Below are 20,876 nucleotides of genomic sequence, written 5' to 3'. Positions count from 1 at the left end.
TTTTTGAAACAAACAAACAAAAATTAATGTTTAACGAAACAGTTGAATTTTTTATCAAAAACAAATTCTTAGCTAAGAAAAAGAAAAAAAATTCACTTGACTGTTGAAAAGAAAAAAATTAAGTTACAGACAATGTTGAACTTACAACAAAATAGATAGATTTTTAATTCAGGAAATTACTTTTTAACAAACGAGCAAAATGAATTTTGAACTACAATTATGAATATTCGATCAAAAAAATGAATTTTCAATGATAAAGTGTACTAGTTGATATTTCTACAAAAAAAGATTGTATTTAAAAATAAAAACCAATAACGGCGAATTCTCAATAGAATACTTGACTTTTAACCAATTTTCAAGATAAAAGAACGAACTGTTTAGAACATATTTTTATCATTTACCAAATAGTTGATTATTGTAACAAATTCTTAAACTTTTAATCCAAAATGAAGAATTTTATATAAAAAATTTGAATTTTCAACCCGATAATATGAATTTCCAACAAAAAAGTTAATTTATTACGAATCAGTTGGGTTTTCAAAAAAATACTTTAATTTATAGTTTGAAAACTTACCTTTTGACCAAAATTGCAGCATCAAAAATTGCAATAGTTAGTATTTCAACAAAAAAATTTAATTAAAAATAAAAAAATGTTGAATTTAACAATTAAAAATTTTCAATATGATACTTGATTTTTAACGAAGCAAATTATTTTTCACCAAAATGCTAGAATTTTCAACAATATACACAAATTTTCAACCAAGTAGCTATATTTTCTAACAAATTGTTACATTTTCGAGCATGAAATATGCATTTTTTACAAAACAGGTGAATTTTTAACCTGAAAATGTGAATTTTTAACTTAAAAGTTCAGTTTCAACCGAAAAATCTTTATAGAAAGGTACACATTTTTAAACAAAAAAGATGAATGTTCAACAAAATAGTTAAAATTTAATCCAAAAACTTGTGAATTAAAAACATAAAATAAATTTCAATCAATTGTTGAATTTTCAAGTTAACAAAACGAATTTTCAACCAAATTATTACATGACATAAAATTAGTTTTGAAAAAATTATAAAATTCTTAACCTGAAATTTAAAAGTACAATTTTCAACCGAAAATAATGAACTTTTAACCAAAAATAGTTAAATTTTCTCATTGGATTCTTTTAACTCATTTCGAATTTAAGTTGAAAATGGGAAAAGGGGAAAGATTAAAGCCTGCTGTAAAATAAATAAGAATTTTGATAATGTGTAGGCGAAAGAATTTCACGAATTTCTACCCTAGAATGTTACTTTTTCAAATATTTTAATTCAGCCTAGCGTAGTACCTGACATCTGGTATATTGATCTATCGAGTGTATTTACACATCCATCGAAAAATTAGACTTTTGCATCTGAATCGTCCCGGTTCAGTCCATGTATGAACAAGCGGAATATTTATTGAGTTTTCGGCATAACGCCAAATATTCATTTGTTCTGCATGACCAATTCAAACTTATTCAAACCACACTGTTTAAGTTCATCGAAAATTTGTTCTAGGAAACTAGACGCCTCACGAATAAAATTTTGCACCTCCTAAAAGCCCTTAAATCATAATTCGATTAGATAAAAATTAGGCAAGAAAGGGTTTCGGAGCGTATGAAGACGTTAGTTAAGTCGTTCAAACATCCCACTCTCATACTTTTCCTCTTTTACTTCATCTATTTCCCCTCTCTTCTCCAAATTCTTTCTCTTCTACTTCCTCCACCTCTAACTTCACCCTCTCCTCACCCTCACTTCCCTACTAGCACTTCCCTTAATTCTACTCACTACCCCTTCTCACTTCTAATTATTTCTCCTACTTATCCTCACTTCCACTCACTTTCTCTATTTCACAACTTCTCATATCTTTTTATATTCCCTGTCTGCCCATCCCCGATTTCTCATAACTTTTCATACATTCATAATCCTCACTACCCTTTCTCACTTCCAATTATTTCTCCTACTTGCCCTGACTTCTACTCGCATCCCTTCCTTCAACTCTCTAATTTCTCTTCACTTTCTCTAGTTGCGTCCTCCTCATTTCCCATAATTTCTTCACATTTCCCCTACTTTCGCACTCCTTATTACCACTAACTATCGCTACTCCCTTTTCCAAATTTCCCTTCACTTCCCCAGCCCTTATTTCTTCCCACTTTTCCTGTCTCCATACCTCCATACCCCTAATTTGCAGACACTTTCCCTACCTCACCTCTTTTCAATAATCCTCACTACCCTTCCTTACTTATCGTAATTTTTTTTTACTTATCCTCACTTCTACTCAATTCCTTTATTTGAACTCTATAATTATAATTTTTTCTCTCACTTTCCTAGCCCTTATTTCTTCCTATTTCTCCATCGTTTATACCCCTAATTTTCCATCGATTTCCCTACTTCACCTCCCTTCCATAATCCTCACTACCTTTCCTTACTTATAATCATTTCTTTTACTTACCCTGACTTCCACTCAATTCCCTTATCTGCACTCTATAATTTCCCCTCACTGTCCTTACTTTCCGCCTGCTCATTTCCCATAATTTCTTCTCATTTTCCTTACCACCGCACCCCTCATTTTCCTTCACTTCTCCCGGTCTTAACTCATTTCAGGTACTCTTCTGCCTTCACTTCCCCCACTTTCTCGTAATTTCTCCTATTTCCGCACTCCTCATTTCCCTTTACTTTCCCTCTTGGCTTCACCTCTCCTCTTGCAACGAGTACCCTGCTTTCCCTCTCCATATTTCCCCTTACTTCTCTTTTTTCTCCTCACCTCATTTCCCTTCAATTTCTCTACTATAATAGGGAAATATACTCTTTTCAATGAAATTATGTATAGGTATAGGTACCTATATTCCTGCAAATTAAAGTAGAAATATATTGCATTTTTAACTAAATAGTTATATTTTTAACAAATGAGACAAATCTTCAACAAAATAGTTGACCTTTTAACTATACAGTTAAATGTTGTAACCGAAAAGACTAATTTTCGGCAGACAGTTGAATTTTCAACAACAAAAATTCACTTTTAACCAAGAAAGATTACTAATAAAAAAGTTTCATTTTCGAGAAAAATATTCAAATTCTAACAAAATAGTTAAATTTTGAACGAAATAGTTGAATTTTTAAGCCAAAAAGATGAATTTTGTAGAAGATAGTTGAATTTTCAACTGAAAAAGTTCAAATTTCAACCGAAAAGTTTATTCTTAGCGAAGAAAGATGGATTTTCAATGGAAAAAGACGAATTTTCAACAAAACAGTTGAATTTTCGACCAAAAAGGTGACTATTCAAATGGTTTAATTTGCAACCAAATAATTTAAGAAGCTGCATTTTTGACCTAAAGATATATTTTCAACCTCGGAGGTTAATTTTTCGCCAAAAGACAATTTTAAACAATAATCGATTCACTTTTAATTAAATACTTCAATTTTTAATTTAAAAATTTAAGTTTTCAACCAAAAATGGAATTGCTAAATTTTGAAGTTAGACAGATGAATTTTTCGGCAGACAGTTAATTTTCCAACCAAAAAGTTAATATTTTTACCAGGAAAGATGAATTTTTAACTGAAAAAAGAGGTTATTTGATACAAAAATGGGTTATTTAAATTTTCAGTTTAAAATATTATTCTTCAAGAAAATAAAACCAATTTTCAACCTGTTTAATTCAACGAAAAAGGTGAATTTTCAACAAAAATAATTATTTTCTATTTTAAAAAACTGATTCATCAACAAAATGAGTCATTTTTCTACCAAATAATTAAAGTTTCAACTTGTAAAGGATAACTTTTCAACCTAAAGTCAAAAAGCTAAATTAGATTAAAAAACGATTTTTCAATAATATGGCGAATCAAAATTTAAAAAATGGCCTCAATTTCATGAAAATAGGTATCCGAAGGTTTTTGAGGTCGCTCAATTCAAACATAGACATAGAATTTCTAAACTCAAAATGGCAAAGATTCAATGTCCTACAATTTTGAAGAGTCACAATGATTGAAAATTTTTGAATTTTGAAAATACAGAATGAAAAAATATATTATTTTCCCTATTTATATTTTAAAGAAATGACATTTTTAATCATTTTACTAATATTTCAATTTCGAAGATTTAAAATTGAAAAATATTTATTTTAAAATATTTAAAATTAAAATAGGGTTGTTTCGCGATTTTAGATAAAATAATTTTTTAATGCATACCTTTAATCCGAACTGAAAGTGCGTTAGATTTTTTTTTACATTGAGTCGTGCAACAGAAAAAAAATATTAAAAATTAAAGGGATTAAAACACTTATTCATGTTGGTGTCACGTGGGTGTCACCTGACTCAGAGCTTCTCATAATTATCTATCAATGCGACGATCTGAAACTCATGATAAAGAGGTTAGGTCACGGTATACTGTCATTTCTGACTATTTTGATTTGATACCTTTGTTTGTTAAGGTTTATGTGACAAAAAACTTCTCCTGTTATAATATTTTGATTGAGAGTCAGTAGTACGTTGAAGGAAAACAGTAAATACATTTATTAACACATTGCAAAATGGTACGAGTACATATTTACGAATTTTTCAGCAAACATGACTACATTTAAGTACTTTTTTAATGAATTCTTTATATCAAAGTTTTTGTTTTTAATGTTTTTTAAACAATATTTGCGACTGCAATTTTCAATGCGCGCATAACGAAAACAAAACATGGGCACAGAAAAATATATTTGAGAACCACTGACACATGTGATGTGATTGGTGTAAAATCCGACCCCTTTGACGTTAAAGGGGGCCTCAATCGACATCGTGATAGAAAATTCATATTTCAACATTAAATTAAAAATAGTAAACAATATGTAAAAAATATTTTATGGGCGTTTTTAAAATTAGAATTTTATATACTATAAGATTCATTTATTGAAAAAATGATAACTGACTTTGGAAAGAACCCTATTTTATATTTTAAAAGCATGTGATCAAAGTTTTTTTAAATGCAGAATTGACAATTGATCAATTTTTAATATTTTTAATTTAATAATTTATAGATATATGCAATTAGAGAGCGATCATGTTACAATTTTCAAATAAAAAAATTCTTTTTCAACAAAATAGTTGACTTTTAAAGCCAAAAGAATTAATTATATACAAAAAGCTTGTATTTTCAACTATAAAATAATAATTTTTTTAACAAAAAAGTTAATTTTCAACCACAAAGAATAATTTTCGACCAAAAAATACGAATTTTCGATCAAATAAACGGATTTTTCACTACAAAAGATCATTTTTCAATTTTAAAAATATCTACTTTGACCAAAACTGGAAAAGTTACATTGTTAGGCAGAGAAATTATTTTTTAACTGAAAAAGAAGAGAATTTCCAACAAAATAGTTATTTAAGCTATTGGCAGTTATTTGTTTAAATAAATAAAATTTTTAAAAAGAGATGAATTTTCATCTAAAATGATGAATTAAAAAAATGCATTTAGAATAACAGAGTTCGACCCAAAAGATTATTTTTAACCCGAAAGATTAATTTTTCAAAAATGTAATACGAATAATTTAATTTTGAACAAAAAAGTTAATTTCTTACCGAATAGTTAATTTTTCTACCAAATTGTTGAATCCCTAAACAAGTCAGATTCATTTAGACTCAAAAAGTTGCATTTTTATTTTCAAAAGACTAAAGTTTCAACTCAAAAGATTATTTTTAACCAAAAAAGACGAATTTTTAAGTATCTGCATGGATTTTCAACTAGAAAAGATCCATTTTCAATTAGAAATATTAATTTTCAGCCAGAAAAGGAATAGTTACTTCGTAAGTTTAGAAAAAGGAATTCGCAAAGAACTTATTTTCAACAAATTAATTACATTTTCAACAAAAGAGTTGAACTTTCATCTGAAATGATGAATCTGAAAGAAAATTAATTTTCATCAAAATAGTTTAACCTAAAACATGATTTTTTAACCCACAAGATTAATTTTCTAGAAATAGAATAGTTAATTTTTTAATCAAGAGTATGAATCTACAAAAAATCTGCCCAAAAAAGATGACTTTTTGACAAAATACTATGACCCGGTGACAAGGAAGGTAATTCTCGAAATTGAGACGTTAATTCTAGAAGGTCAGACTGTAACTCTAGAAGGTAAAACGGGAACTCTAGAAGGTCAGACGGTAACTGTCGAAGGTCAGACGGTAACTTTCAAAGGACAGACGGTAACTCTGGAAGGTCATAACGTAATTCTAGAAAGTCACATGTAACTCTAGAAGGTCAGACTGTGACTTTAGAAGGTCAGACGGTAACTGTCAAAGGTTATACGGTAACTTTCGTAGGTCAGGCGGTAATTCTAGAAGGTCAGACGGGAACTCTTGAACGTCAGGCTCTAGAAGGTAAAACTGTAACTCTAGAAGGTCAGGCGGTAACTGTGAAAGGTCAGACGCTAACTATTAAAGGTGAAACCGTCAAAAGCGACTAATCAAAAAGTTCTAAAGCGATTACGTGACTCAGAAAGAAGGAAGCAGCCTGATTTGTTGATAAGTGGCGGCCGGGCCTTTCACCACGACAATGCACCTATCCATTCGTCGCAGCTTATTCAGCAATTTTTGGTGAAACACGGACTTGCACAATTACGGCAGCCCCCATGCAGTCCTGACCTGACTCCCAGTGGTTTTTTGTTGCTTCGCAAATTGAAGTATCCTCTGAAAGGAAAAGGATTTCAAGACTTAGAGGAAATAAAAACGAACGCAACAAAGCAGGCCCTATTATAAAAGTAGGTTGATCGCTAGAAGAATGTTGTGTCTAAAATTTAAGACATTTAAATTAGACTTAAATCAAATTAAAAATCCTATTTAAAATCCAACAATTAAGTTAATGTGCAGAATTTTTAAAAATAAAACCAAGAATCCAATGACCAAGTTTAGACTACCACCATAAAATGTTCCGATTGTAAGTTCGAAAAAAATTTCATGAAAAATAAAAAGCAAAAAAATGCTTTTTTCGGAAAAAAATAAAAAAAGAGGAGAGAAAAATGAGAAGGCATCCAATCAAATCTCCTTTCTTCTCTTTTTTATTTTTATTATCCTCAAATCACAACAAAGAAGCATTTGTCAAAATAAATCACCAACGTTTCGGCACTCTTACAGCACCCTTAGCACCCTTATCCAGACAAGGATAATTGAGCAGGTAGGAACAGCAACGAAACCACGACCTTTGAGAGCATCGTGGTTTCGTTGCTGTCCCTGCCTGCTCAAATTTTTCTGGCCTTGGTAAGGAAGCTTTATGAGTGCCGAAACGTTAGTGATTATTTTTTACAAATGTGTTTTTCTTGTTATTGTGATTTAATAATAATAAAAATAAAACAGGCGAAAGAAAAAAAAGGCGATGGAAGAGGATTTTTTTGGTTGTCTTCTTATTTTTCTTTCACCTTTTTTATTTTTTGTCCAAAACAAAGATTTTTCTTCTCTTTCTCATGTTAATTTTTTTTTTCAAAATGGGTGTACTTTAACTGGGAGTACTTTGACGGGGATATCATCGCCATTGACGAAAATTTGCTCGTACTTCTGGTACACCACAAGGACGAATACTTTCCGGACATATCTGGTATTGCCCTTTCAGAATTGGAATTTTAAAAGAATTGCGTGGACGCAGCGAAAATTGGCCCGACTATCGACAGTGGATGGTTCATTGTCTGTCGCGTGATGGCCTTATCTATCCCGAGGCGGAGTTGCATGCGGGTTGAATTACGGTTCCAACAAGAGCAACGAGAGTCTTGTAAGTCGGAGCGGAGGTGCAACACAGGTAAACTATCATGCATAGCACACGCAAGTACCCGACCGTCTGAGCAGCTGCAGTTTGGTTTACTATACATATAGTTACACCCAACAATACGATCTACACCCACAGATCCATTTTGTACACGCAACCTCCTTACGTGATGACACGTTCCAGACCTGAAATTAAAATGGACGAAGAAACTTGATAGAGAACCACAGTTTAATGTTGTCTGAACCATGGCTTTAAAAATCTTATTATTTTAATTGAAAACACTACAATAAATTAAGTCAAGGTGACCGTAGGTCAGGAATTACCTAAAAATCAGACAAAAGTCAGGGATTGTGAATGACTTTTTTAGAGGAAAATTTAAGTATTCCATTTTTGGTTCAAAATTAAAATTATTGGTTAAAATCTGGAGTATTTTATTTAAAATAACAGTCTTTGTTAGTTGAAAGATCAAATACTTAGTGGAAATTTTTATTTGGAAAATTTAAGTACACTAAACTCTCGCTTTCGGTCACCCCGTTCTCGGCCATCCTAGAACTGCTGGCTCCCGCAGTTTCGCAGAGGAGCAGGGCAAGAACGGTTGCGACATTATAGATATATAGATATATATTCCAGTTGGAAACGAGTAAGGCGGCCTCACTGTTTACGTTTTGTTCCTCCCGAAATCAGTCCAAGGCATCCTCCGACACTGGACTGAAAGCGAGAGTTTAGTTTATTACATTCTTGGTGGAGCGTTCGCCTGTTTTGGTTAAATTCAACTGTTTTTTACATGAAATTACCATCTTTTTTATTTGACAATTAAAATAATGGGATAACAGTTTGACTATTTTTGTAAACAGTTTTAATTTATTTTTTATGTGGCAATTTAATGATTTTGTTAATTTTTTTTATGAAGAATTCAACTACCTTATATTGGAAATTTTCAGCCTCTTTTAGTTGGAAGTAAAAATACTTGGTTCAAAATTTGATCTACTTTATTAACATTTTTATTGTTACATATTCATCTTTCCTTTAAAAACTAAATTATTTTGTTGAAAGTTCGTTTTTTTTTTGCTTGAAGACAACAACTGTCTTGTATTTGAAATTACCCTCTATTCTAGTTGAAAGTTCCAATACTATGTTGAAAGCTTAACAACTTTAAAAAAAAAAAATTGCTTCAAGATTTATCTTTTTGATTGAAAAACTAATTATTTTATTGCTTATTCGTATGTTTTGGTGCAAAATTAATCTTATGAATTAAAAAATTTATCTTTTTAATACGAAATTTAACTATTTTGATGAAAATTAGTCTATTTTAAATTCAACTGCTTGGGTTAAAAATTGCATTAACCATGCAACTGCATGGTTAAAAGTTAAACTACTTTGTTCATAATTTACTTTTTGAAGTGAAGATTTAAGTTTTTTGTTAACAATTTTTACTAATTAACTGAAAAATTGTTTGATTTTTTTTTGGTTAAAAATTAATTTTTTAATGGAAAATTTACCTATTCCATTTTTAGGTGAAAATTGTTGACTTTTTTTTTATTTGAAAATTGATTTTCATGTATTTTGTTGAAAACTTTTCTTTCTTGATTAAATTAAACTAACTATATGTTGTTGTTTCTAAAGATTCATCCTTTTGGTTAACAATTAATCTTCTTGATTGCAAATTCATCTTTTTGTTGAAAATTAAACTATTTTGTTAGAAAATCGTTTTTTTTTATTTTGTTAAAAATTAATTTGTATTTAATTTAACTATTTGCTTAAAAATTCAGTTAAATGTTTATTGTTGAAAATTGCTCATTTTCAATAGAAAATTAATATTTTTGTTTCAAAATTCATCTTTTCGATTTCAATTCAAATATCTAGTGAATATTTTACTATTTTGTTAAAACATTGTTTTTTCGTGGAAAAATGTTGTTTTTATTAAATGTTTAATTTGCACAATTTTGATTAAACATTGATCTTTTTTGTTGTAAATTGAACCATTTGTTTGAAAATAACTTTTTGTTTAAAAAAATCAATCTCACTGGTTAAAAATTCGTCTGTTGGCTTGAAAGTTCAACGATTTGGATAAAAATTTTTTCTTTCTTCGCTGAAAAATACCAATTTGTTAAGAATGCGTGTTTTCAGTTTAAAAATAAACTACTTTGTTAACAAATCTTTTTTTTAAAAGATTTATCATTAAAGTTGTAGATTCATCTGTTTAGTTAAAAATTTAACAGCTAGATAATTTAACATTTACATTTTTCGTTGAAAATTGATCTTTTTAGGTTGTAAATTAATCTCCTTGGTTGTAACTTCATCTTTTGGCTTGAATGTTTAACAATGTAAGTGAACTTTATTTTTTTCTTAACTAAAATATAATTATTTGTTAGAAATTTTTGTTATGTTTCATTATTTTAATTGAATACTTATCTTTTAGGTTGAAAATTAAACTATTTTTTTTTAATTCGTTCTTTTGTCTGTTGCGTTAAAAAATAAACCCTTTTGATTAAAAATTTAACTCTTTTGTTGAACAGTCGTCTATTTGAACAGATAATCCTTCCCTTTGTTTTGAAAATGCATTTTTTGTGCAATAAAAAATTCAACTGCTTTCTAAAAAATCCCATTTTTGACCGCAACTCTTTTTGGTTAAAAGATTATATTTTCGTTTAAAAACTCGACTATTTTATGTTACTTCTGTTTAAGAAATGTTATGAGCTCAAAATTATGGTATTTTAATATTAATGGCTAAGTAAAATGAAAAATTAGTCAGGAAAAAATCAAAGAAAATTCATTGACTTTGGAAAATGAAGTTCGGCGTCCACACAGAACATTTTCTGTGAAAAAAGGAAACTTCTTTCAACTCCGCTGGGATTCGATCCCCAGACCTTTCACTTGCCGAACGATTGTTCTACTACCTAAATTATGGAGGGGTCCAGCGAACCTACAGCAAATGGAAGGTCCGGGGCTCGAATCCCAGCAGAGTTGAAAGGCGTTCCTGTTTTTACAGAAAATTTAATTCATTTCTTATAATAAAATAACAAATAAAATACTAAATGAATAAGATAATTCTCTTTAATGCATATATAGTTTAAAAGAATTTCTAGAAAGCATTTCATCGTTGTATAAGATTCTTCACGGGTGACATGCGATTTAAAATACACTATTTCATGATTCTTTTCTATTCCCTTTCGTATTTTTCGTTCTGGGAACATATAAAGCTGTTGGCAGAGAGAATTGCTGATCCGAATCTTATCACAAAAAAAAATTTAAAGCATCTGGAAACTAGTGACTGTATTGCGTGCGAGTACGTGCAAATATGACGTGTACACGAGTCGACGCGACGTAGTTTAACTTTGGAGAACTCGGAATCGAAACTGGCAGAAATGACGATCTGAGATCTAGAGAGCGAAAGCAGAAACTACAACCTACTTTTATGTATATTGCAGACATCGGTTTTTTAATTAAATTTTTTAAAATGAAAAATAATAATATATAGTGTTGATCCATTTTAAAATTCTGATAATATTAATTCTAGAAAACGAAAAATAAGAAATTAAGGAAATAATTGATTTCATTTATGCATTATTAAATAGGTTATGGGATAATTAATTTTGAAATATTTAATATCTTTTTTAAATCTTTTTTATTCTTTGCAGTTTGAATTGTTGTGAAATATTTTGCAATATTTTGATAAGTTTAAAATTTTTGTAAAATCTTTTTGAAAGCTTGGTGAAAGATTTGTGAAATCTTTATTGAATTTTTGTTATTATTTGAAATAATTTAAATATTTGTAAAACCTTTTTGAAATATTTTAAAATATATTTTTTAACTTTTTATTAACTTTTCTGGATAAATTTTTTCTAATATTTTCACTCAAAAGTTTTTTAAATCTTTAAAAAACTTTTTAAATATTTGTGAAATTCTTTATATCTATTTAAAATCTTTTTTAATCCTTTGCCTTTTGAAATTTGTGAAATAGTCAAATTTTTTTTAATATTTGTGAAATCTTTTATCGCTTGAAATGTTTTGAAATCTTCGTGAAATATTTTTAAATCTTTTGTTTTTCGAAATTTTTGAAATCCTTGTGAAATCTTTGTAAAATCTTCTGAAATCATTTGAAAACTTTAAAATATTTGTGACATTATTGTGAAATCTTTGAAGTTTTTTGAAATCTTTAAAATATTCGTTAAATATTTGAAAATCTTCGGCCTTTTAAAATTATTGTAATAGTTGTAAAATGTTTAAAATATTTAGGCATTTTTTAAAAATATTTATGAAATCTTTAAAATCTTCTGCCTTTTGAAAATTTTAAAATCGTGGTGAAATGCTTAAAATCTTTGTGTAATCTTCTGTGATCTTTGTGAAATCTTTTGAATCTATATGTAATATTTGAAGCCGTTTTCAGTATACTGAAATCTTTTCCCATTTAAAATGTCCGTGAAATCTTTACGAAATCTTATACTTTTTTTATCTTTGAAATATTTTAAATCCTTGAAATTCTTATTAAACTATTGTGAAAGTTTTGTAAATTTTTGAAATCTTTGTGAAATATTGTTTATTTTGAATTTTCTGAAATCGTTGTAAAATTTTTGAAATGTTGTGAAATGTTTGAAATCTATGTAAAATATTTTAAAATCTTTTACCTCTTAAAATCCTTAAAATCTTGTACATCTATGTGAAATCGTTGAAATATTTTTGAAGTATTGATATCTTTTCAGTATTGAAATCTTCGTGAAATATTTAAAATCTTTGAAACCTTTGAAATCCTTGTGAAATTTTGGTAATATATATTAATGTAATCTTTTGAAATATTTTGAAATATTTGTGAAACCTCTTGAAATCATTTAACATCTTTGATGTATTTTAAGTCGAGTTCTCATCCCCTAGTAAATAGACATTATGATGGTTGCCTCAATTTATCACTAGATGTAAGCTTGGCTTTCTAAACACTCAAGTTGTATATAGTTTTTTAGGGTTTCATTACGGACTCCTGTTGAAGTCATTGTACACTTGAAGTCCCATTTAATAACAGTTTCTAGAGTTTCCTCGCAAGGTATAATTCTAATTCTAATTCTAATCATTCTAGAAGGTCAGACTGTAACTCTAGAAGGTAAGACGGAACTCTAGAAGGTCAGGCGATAACTCTAGAAGGTCAGACGGTAACTTTCAAAGGTCAGACGGTAACTCTTGAAGGTCAGACCTTAATTCTCGAAAGTCAGGTGTAACTCTAGAAGGTTAGTCTGTGACTCTAGAAGGTCAGACTTATTTGAATTTGAAAAAAATTGTCCTAAGAAAGAGAAGAAAACCCTTTTTTTTGGACAAAAAATAAAAAAGTTATAAGAAAAAAAACTTTGGGTTGTGTCCGTTTGCTCGTCGTATTTGGGCTTTATATTCTTGGAAATTACAATTTGGATCTTAAAGTTTGAAAAATTCTTTTTGGGTCTTGTATTTTTAGGGCTAACGATTTTAGGCCCTACAAACCTAACGTAATTTTGAATAATATATTTTCTTGAATTTTCTGATTCTAGGTGGATGCCCCGCTCCGCTATGAGGCCAGCCGAGGGCGACACATCGGACTGCATCCTCGTGGTTGGCATATCGCGGCCAAAAATGGCCGCAGCCTTCCTATCTGTTGTCCTGATATCTCTTTTCCTGACTTTTCACATTCTCTATGATAGTGCAGTCTACAGTCTTCATGCCGCCTCCGTGATGGAAAGCAGAACGGTAGAGCTGGTATCCCGTGCCCGAGCTAATCCCCCTCTTCTTTTCTCCAACAAAATACATTTCCCACGCACCAATAGACACCTTCCTCAAGCCATTATCATCGGTGTAAGAAAATGCGGAACCAGGGCCCTCCTTGAGATGCTCTTCCTTCATCCCCAGGTCCAGAAGGCAGCTGGCGAAGTTCATTTTTTCGATCGTGACGACAACTACAGTAAAGGTCTTGAATGGTATCGAAGAAAGATGCCATATTCCTTCAAGGGACAGGTCACTATCGAAAAAAGTCCTAGTTACTTCGTCACATCGGAAGTAAGTTGATTGTCCTTTAAATCTAAAAACTACCTCTACATTCCACTCCTTTTCCTCCCCTCCCATACTTATTCCCCCCAACACCTTTACACTCTAGAACTTCTCCTCCATTTCCATACTCACTCTTCTCTACCCCTCTACAATACACTACTTCCCCTCCCCTCCCATATTGACCCTCCTCTACCCCCTACACTTCACTACTGCTCCCTTCACTTCACCCTTGGCCCTCTTTCCACAACTTTTTCCTCTTATACTTCTTCCTTTCCTTTGCTCCTTCGCCAACGCTCCCCTTATCCTACTACTGTTCCTTAGCTATCACTTACTCTCCCCTACTCACCCACATTTCTAATCGTTTCTCCCACTTACCTTCATTTACATTTACTTTTCATACTTTCCCTCACTAATTTGTCCTACTTCCCCACCCCTTAGTACCCACGACTTCTTCTGCTTCTTCTGCATTTTCCACTCCTTCCGCTTACTTCCCCTATCCATATTTTCCCTTACGTACATATTCCCTCCCCCCTTATTTGCCTTACTTCCTCTTCCCTCATTTCCCCTACGTCCCCTCCCCTTACTTTTACTACTTTTTTTCTCTTCATTTCCCTTTACTTTCTCTACTCCCATCCCTATTATTTCCTCTCGCTGTCCCGACATTCCCGCTCTTCACTTCCCATACTTATCATACATCAGTTTCATTAGCTTCCCTCCCGTACTTTCTCCTATCTTCCTCTACTTTTTCTTCTCTCAATTTCACTACTTTCCTTTGAAATTGCAACAACAAAATATTTTGTTTTATTGGGCCACCGTAAAGTCAAGTATTCCTCTAATAATCTAAAAATCTCTTCTCAGATAATAATTTGTTTTTAAAGATACCATGCTAAGATGAGATTATTGGCACAAAAAATAAAAATCTAATACACATCCTGACACAGGGATTTGGAATCATCTTATTTTTTGAAGTGATTATAGCACGGTGTCAACTCACAAAACTGGGTAACTGTAACGCTTCCAGGGCAACGCTTCCTCTCCTCTATCTCTCCTTCGCTTCGCCCACTGACTGTCTCTTTCAATCCCTCTCCCACTCTATTTCTCATTCGCTTCTTCCATTTCGCTCCCTCCCACCTCACTCCTCTCTCTCGCTGGATCGCTCGCTCTCTTTCTGTCCATCCTTCACTCTGACACTCACACTGAGACTCTGACAGGATTAGTAGTGTATACCATATCAATTTATTACTTCTGCCGGATGTCCTACGTTGGCTCACGTGTTTTAAAAAAATTTTTTTAAGAGTATGTCATGAGGGCCTCACTGTACATTTGTACGTAGGAATTTGTGCACATGCGCAGTGTTATCAAGCTGCACCGCTGTTAACAGGTTTAATTGAAAATTAAAATTTTAATCACTATACAAAGCTGAAAAAAGGTGCTCCTCGAGTGAAAATACTTCACTTTCCATCTTTTCGAAACATAAAAATATTTTGTAGTCAACAGCTTTTCTATCCATTCAACAACTCAATAATTAGAAAGTAGATTCTCACCTTTTTAAAATTGAAAATTGAATTTTGCAGCACCGTCCCAAGTTCAAAAAATGCACCCATCGAGCGAAAAAAATCCCCATACATTTTTTTGAAACCTAGCTACATTTTTAGTCAACTTTTTTTTTTAAAGAATATTTGATTTTTCCTCACCTCCCAAAGTTGAGAAAACGTGCCCTTCGAACGAAAAAAATCTCCATCCATTTTATTGAAACTTATAATATTTTTTCATTACCACTTTTTTATTGATTCAGAAACTCAATAGCTAAAAAGTACATTTTTGCTTTGTTTGGTGTTTAAATTGGATTTTTTGTCACCGACCAGAGATGAAAAACGTGCGACTCGAGCGAGAAAAAAAATTTCTTTCTGTATTTTCTCGGAACCTAATCATTTTTTTTAATGCAAGGTACAATTCAGTACAAAAGTTGATTTATTTTACAATCATTAAAAATATTTATAAATTCTTGGGATATAAAAATACTTTAAAATCTCATTTTGAATCGTATTTTGAGGAAATTTATTCATTTGGTTGGAATAAGGAAACTAGGAATTAATTCTCACAGATTTTCTTAATCTTTACAAATATTTTTAATCATAGTTTAGTTAGTTTTATTTTGTGCGATTATTATTTGTTAATGATATTTTTCTCCCCTTCTAAAACCTCTGCATTAAACATTTTAGAAAATAAGATTTTCAAAAACAAATTAATTTTTTTAATAAGTAAGAAAATAGAAAACTAAAAAATCAAGGAATGTATTTGTGATGGACATGAATTTCGCATGTTGTTAAAGATTGCGTGATAGTTAATAGATTAATATAAAATGGCTTATATACATATAAAAAAGTTAATATAAAATAAAAATTAATTTTTCATTACACTTTTTCGATTTTTCAGAACTTGCACAAACATGACTTTGTTACAAAATCATTGAAAAACTAATGGAGCAAAACTAAAAACTGATTTTTTTATATAAATAATTTATTTTTCAATTATTCAACCAATTTGTTTTAAAATGCGATATGCAAGAAAATAATAGCGCGATTGGATTCTACTGAAAATATGACATAAAATCTATGTGTTTCACTATTTTTGTATGAAAAATGGTGCTATTATTTTCCCGTATTTAGCATGTTTAAACAAATTATGGAACTAAACATTGTATAATAATTAAATAAAATAGTATTTGTAATGATCGATTTATTTTGATAGGCTGATGCGGAATATGGCCATGGAACTACTTGCAAATGTCAATTTCAAAAGTTGAAAAATAATTTTCTTCGTTATTATTTTGCTACGATTATACTATTATTATTATAATATAATTAGTATAATAATAAATAAACTGAATATCAATTTATGTAAATATTATACAAAAGTATTATTTGTACGATTTTACCATAATGGAAGAAAATTCAAAAAATGGATCTCAGAATTAATTTAATAGATTATTATGCATTATGGACTCTTTTTTGCTAAATAATAATTTTTTTTATGATAAACTTTCTAAAAAAATTCTTTAAAAGATATAAAATTGAAAACAACTTTTTTTTAAATTTGAATACGCCAGTAACTTTATAAGGTGGAACACAATAATGTGCAAAAATAGCCGAAAATGGCCCATTGAACTATTTTCTTGAAAATTAGTTTCATTTTTTTAAGTTACTTTTTATTCTTATTTTTTTTTTAATTTTTGTTTAAACATTTATGTTCTTTATAGTTAAAATTTCAACTATTAAGGTGTAAGTTCTTGTTTTTGTTATTCGTTTTTTTTTTAGAAAGTTAATTAAAAAATGAATCAGCGAATTGGTTAAATAATCATCTTCAAGGTTCAAACTTTGATTATTTAGTTGAATGTTGAACTCTTTTGTTTAAACTTAATTGTCTTTAAAGTTTCATAATTTTTCTTATAAATTTATCTCTTTGATTGGAAATTCAACTATTTTGTTGACCATTCGTTTTTGTTTGGTTGAGAATTACTTTTTTTAATTCAAAATGTAACTATTTCATTTTTTATGAAGAATTGATGTTTTTTATTAAAAAATTCATCTCTCCCAATTAAAAATTCATGAATTTTGTTTAAAATTCATCTTTTTGATTGAAATTTCAACTACTCGAAAGTTGATCTGATTTTTTAAAAATACACTTTTTTAGTGAAAAATTCACATATTTTAACGAACATTCGTCGTCTTCTGGTACAAAATTAATATTCTTAACTGAAAATTAATTTCTTGTTGTTAAAAATGTAACTACTTCGTTGAAAATTGAACTACTTTATTGACAATTATCTTTCATCGTGAAAATTCATCTTTTGAACTTCAAGAGTTAACTATTTAAAAAAAGCGCTCTTTCAGCTTAAAAACTTAAATCTTTTGTTGAAAAATCGTCTTTTTGGTAGAAAATTAATCATTTTTGTAGCAAGATCCTTCATTTGATTGAGCATTTAACTATTGTTTAAAGTTCGTATTTTCTCGTTGAATTCATTGAATTCCAATTATGGTAGAAAAGTCATAATTCTTCTTTCAAAATTCATCTTTCTTCGTTGAAAATGAAATTTCTTGCTGAAAATTGAACTTTTCGGGTTAAATATTCACTGTTTCTCTAAAACATTCACATTTTTGGCCCAAAAATTTAACTATTTGGTGAAAACAGCTTCCTCGACGAGGAAGCCAAATATAAACATTTCGCTAAAAAATTTATTATTTGGTTTTTATTACAAGTTTTTAGTTCCAAAATATTTTTTTCTTAATTCATCCCTTTTTGCAGAAAACCATTTTCGGTGGTAAATCCAACTATTTTGTTGAAAATGGAATATGTTGCGACTAAAAATGTTAAGAATTTAATGCATGTTGGCAATTGCAATGACTATAGAAACGCGAAAAAACACAGAATGAACGTGAAGTCGATGATTAGTCAAGGAAAAATTACGTTCGTTAGGGTGGGGGGGGGGGGCAAAAAATTAATAACTTATTTTATCGGCGGCACCTTAGAGTTACTTGCATATTCATATTTTTTTTTAAATTTTGATCTCTCAACTCGACTTGTCCAAATCAAAATGTTCCATCTTGGATCAGCCAAATCAAAAGGTGCTAACTCGCGGAGGCCAAATTAAAGGTGTTACAGAGTTAAGAGCTCTGGTGTCACAATGCAGTTTTTATGGGATTTTGAAGCTTCTAGAGTCCAGCACAAGAGTTAGCACCTTATAATTTTGTCTCCACGAATTAGAACCTTTTCAATTGGTCTCACCGAGATGGAACTTTGTGATTTGCTCACTTCGAAGTGAGTCCGAGTCCTGCAAATAGTGCATCTGAAATTTTCTCCAGGTGCCTGAAAGAATTCGTGCGATGAACTCGAGTGTAAAGTTGCTGCTGATCGTACGTGAGCCAGTAACCAGAGCCATATCAGACTACACCCAACTGCGAACTCATGCGGCCACAGCTTCCACAACAACAAGTAATGGAACACCAGTTCCCTACCTCCAATCATCTCGCAGTTTTGAGGAGCTGGTTATAAGGCCGGATGGATCCATCAACGAATTCTACAGGCCGATAGCCATTTCTCTATACCACAACTACATGCATCGATGGCTTGAGGTCTTCTCTCGTGATCAGATTCTGGTAGTGAATGGTGATCGGCTCATAGAAGATCCGGTTCCCCAATTACGTAGGATCGAGAGCTTCCTAGGTCTCCAGCCAAAAATCGGTAGGCATAATTTTTACTTTAATCATACCAAGGGCTTCTACTGTCTTCGCAACGATACCGCAGAAAAATGCTTAAGGGAAAGCAAAGGTCGCCGACATCCCAGAGTCAGTCCTGTGGTAGTTACGAAACTCCGTAAGTTTTTCAATGAACACAACCAACGTTTTTACGAGCTGTTGGGCGAAGACCTCGGCTGGCCTGAGGAATAGATCTCACTTTAGCTTCCTAGCTTTAAGTTCTATAGTTAGCGATTCTGCACTGGGTACTTTGATGAAAGAAGAGCTTTGCTCAAGGGCTTACACGAAAAAAACTCTTGCTGATCGAGTATTTAGAGCAGCAATAACTAGAAAAGATACCAAAGATATTGACAATATCTTTCAAACAAAAGTATACGAATCACTACTAATTCAAGGATACTTTAGAATATTGTTTTGTCAACATCATAGATTCTATCAGTGATCAAAATTAGAAAACTGTTAGGTATTTGGGTAATCCTCTTACCACTTTTCACCTTTCGAGGTGAATCTGTTTTTTACACCTATCATCTTCTCAGAAGACAAGTAAAATTACAAAGCTTAAGCAATTTCACCTTACCAGATTTTTAAAATCCGGTAAGTACCTGGGTAACCTAATTACCACTTTCCACCTTTCGAAATTTATTTGTTATTGAAAAACAAAATTCTCAAAAAACGAATTGGAATGCAGCGATTCCAAAACAATACCCACCAGATTCGTAATCTCTTTTGAGTTTCAAGTGTCGGTATCAACTCTGCTGTAATTTCACTTCTTAAAATTAAAGCGAAATGCAATATTTTCTCTTAAGTTTCACACGGAAAAATAGCATAACTGATCGAACCTTTATTTCTAGAACTTTTGTTTAGAACTTTCTTTCTAGAGCCTTTATTTCCACAACAACAAGAAAAGAAACTGAAGATAATATCAATATCTTTCAAACAAAAGTATAAGAATCATTACTGAATGAAGGCTCTTTTAAATTATAGGTTTGTCAACATCACAAATTCGATCAGTGATCAAGATTAGAAATCTAATAGGTACTTGGGTAACCCAATTATCACTTTTCAACTTTCAAAAATAATCTGTTTTTTACAAAAATCTTTTCAAAAGAATACAAAGATTAATAAATTGCACCGAACTAGATTTTTCAAATCTGGTAGGCACCTGGCTGACCGAACTACCACTTTTCAACTTTCGAGATCAATCGATTTTTACAACAATCTTCTGAGAAGACTAACTTGAAAACAAAGTTTCAAAAAAATCAGCGAACCAGATTCTTAATCCCTTCATTTTCAAGTCTCTATATCAAATCTGCTATATTTTCAGTAATTAGAGTCAGTGGTCAAGATTAGAAATCTTTTTGGTATTTGGGTAACCCAATTACCAATTTCCACCATTCGAAATGAATCTGTTATTTACAAAAAATTTCTCAAAAAACTAGTTGGAATACAACGATTCATAAACAACACCTAACAAGATTCATAATCTCTTTTGAGTTTAATGTATCTTTATCAACTCTTCTGTAATAACTGATTAAGCCTTTATTTCTCAAATAAAGTTCTAGAACTTTAATTCTAGAACTTTAATTCTAAAAATTTAGTTCTAGAACTTTAATTCTAGAACTTCAGTTCTAGAACTTTAATTCTATAATATTATTTCTAGAGCCTTTATTTCCAGAACAACTAGAAAGGAAACCGAAGATATTGAAAATATCTTTTAAATAGTATACGAATTATTTCTGAATCAAGCATACCTCAGAATATAGTTATTTCAAAATTACGAATATCTGCTCAAAAGACTAATTGGAATACAAAGATTTCAAAATTTCATTTAACTAGATTCCTAATATCTTTAATTTCAA

The 20,876-nt window shown here is 30.6% G+C and overlaps 1 protein-coding gene across 1 annotated transcript in view; it reads left to right on the top strand.

Annotated features, from left to right (window-relative positions):
* Positions 1–20,506, top strand: part of LOC117178126 (heparan sulfate glucosamine 3-O-sulfotransferase 5) — a 324,317-nt gene extending 303,811 nt beyond the window's left edge. Inside the window, exons 4-5 of the mRNA XM_033369383.1 lie at positions 13,270–13,771; positions 18,625–20,506. Coding sequence (XP_033225274.1) covers positions 13,270–13,771; positions 18,625–19,209 — 1,087 coding nt within the window. The 3' untranslated portion in view covers positions 19,210–20,506. The remainder of the gene's footprint in view (positions 1–13,269; positions 13,772–18,624) is intronic.
* The last annotated feature ends 370 nt before the right edge of the window (positions 20,507–20,876 follow it).

This window comes from Belonocnema kinseyi, chromosome 8 (genome assembly GCF_010883055.1).
Source record: "Belonocnema kinseyi isolate 2016_QV_RU_SX_M_011 chromosome 8, B_treatae_v1, whole genome shotgun sequence".
In the NCBI taxonomy this organism is placed as follows: Eukaryota; Metazoa; Arthropoda; class Insecta; order Hymenoptera; family Cynipidae; genus Belonocnema; species Belonocnema kinseyi.
Note: the sequence above shows the minus strand (reverse complement) of the source record. Positions and strands in the feature narration are given on the sequence as shown.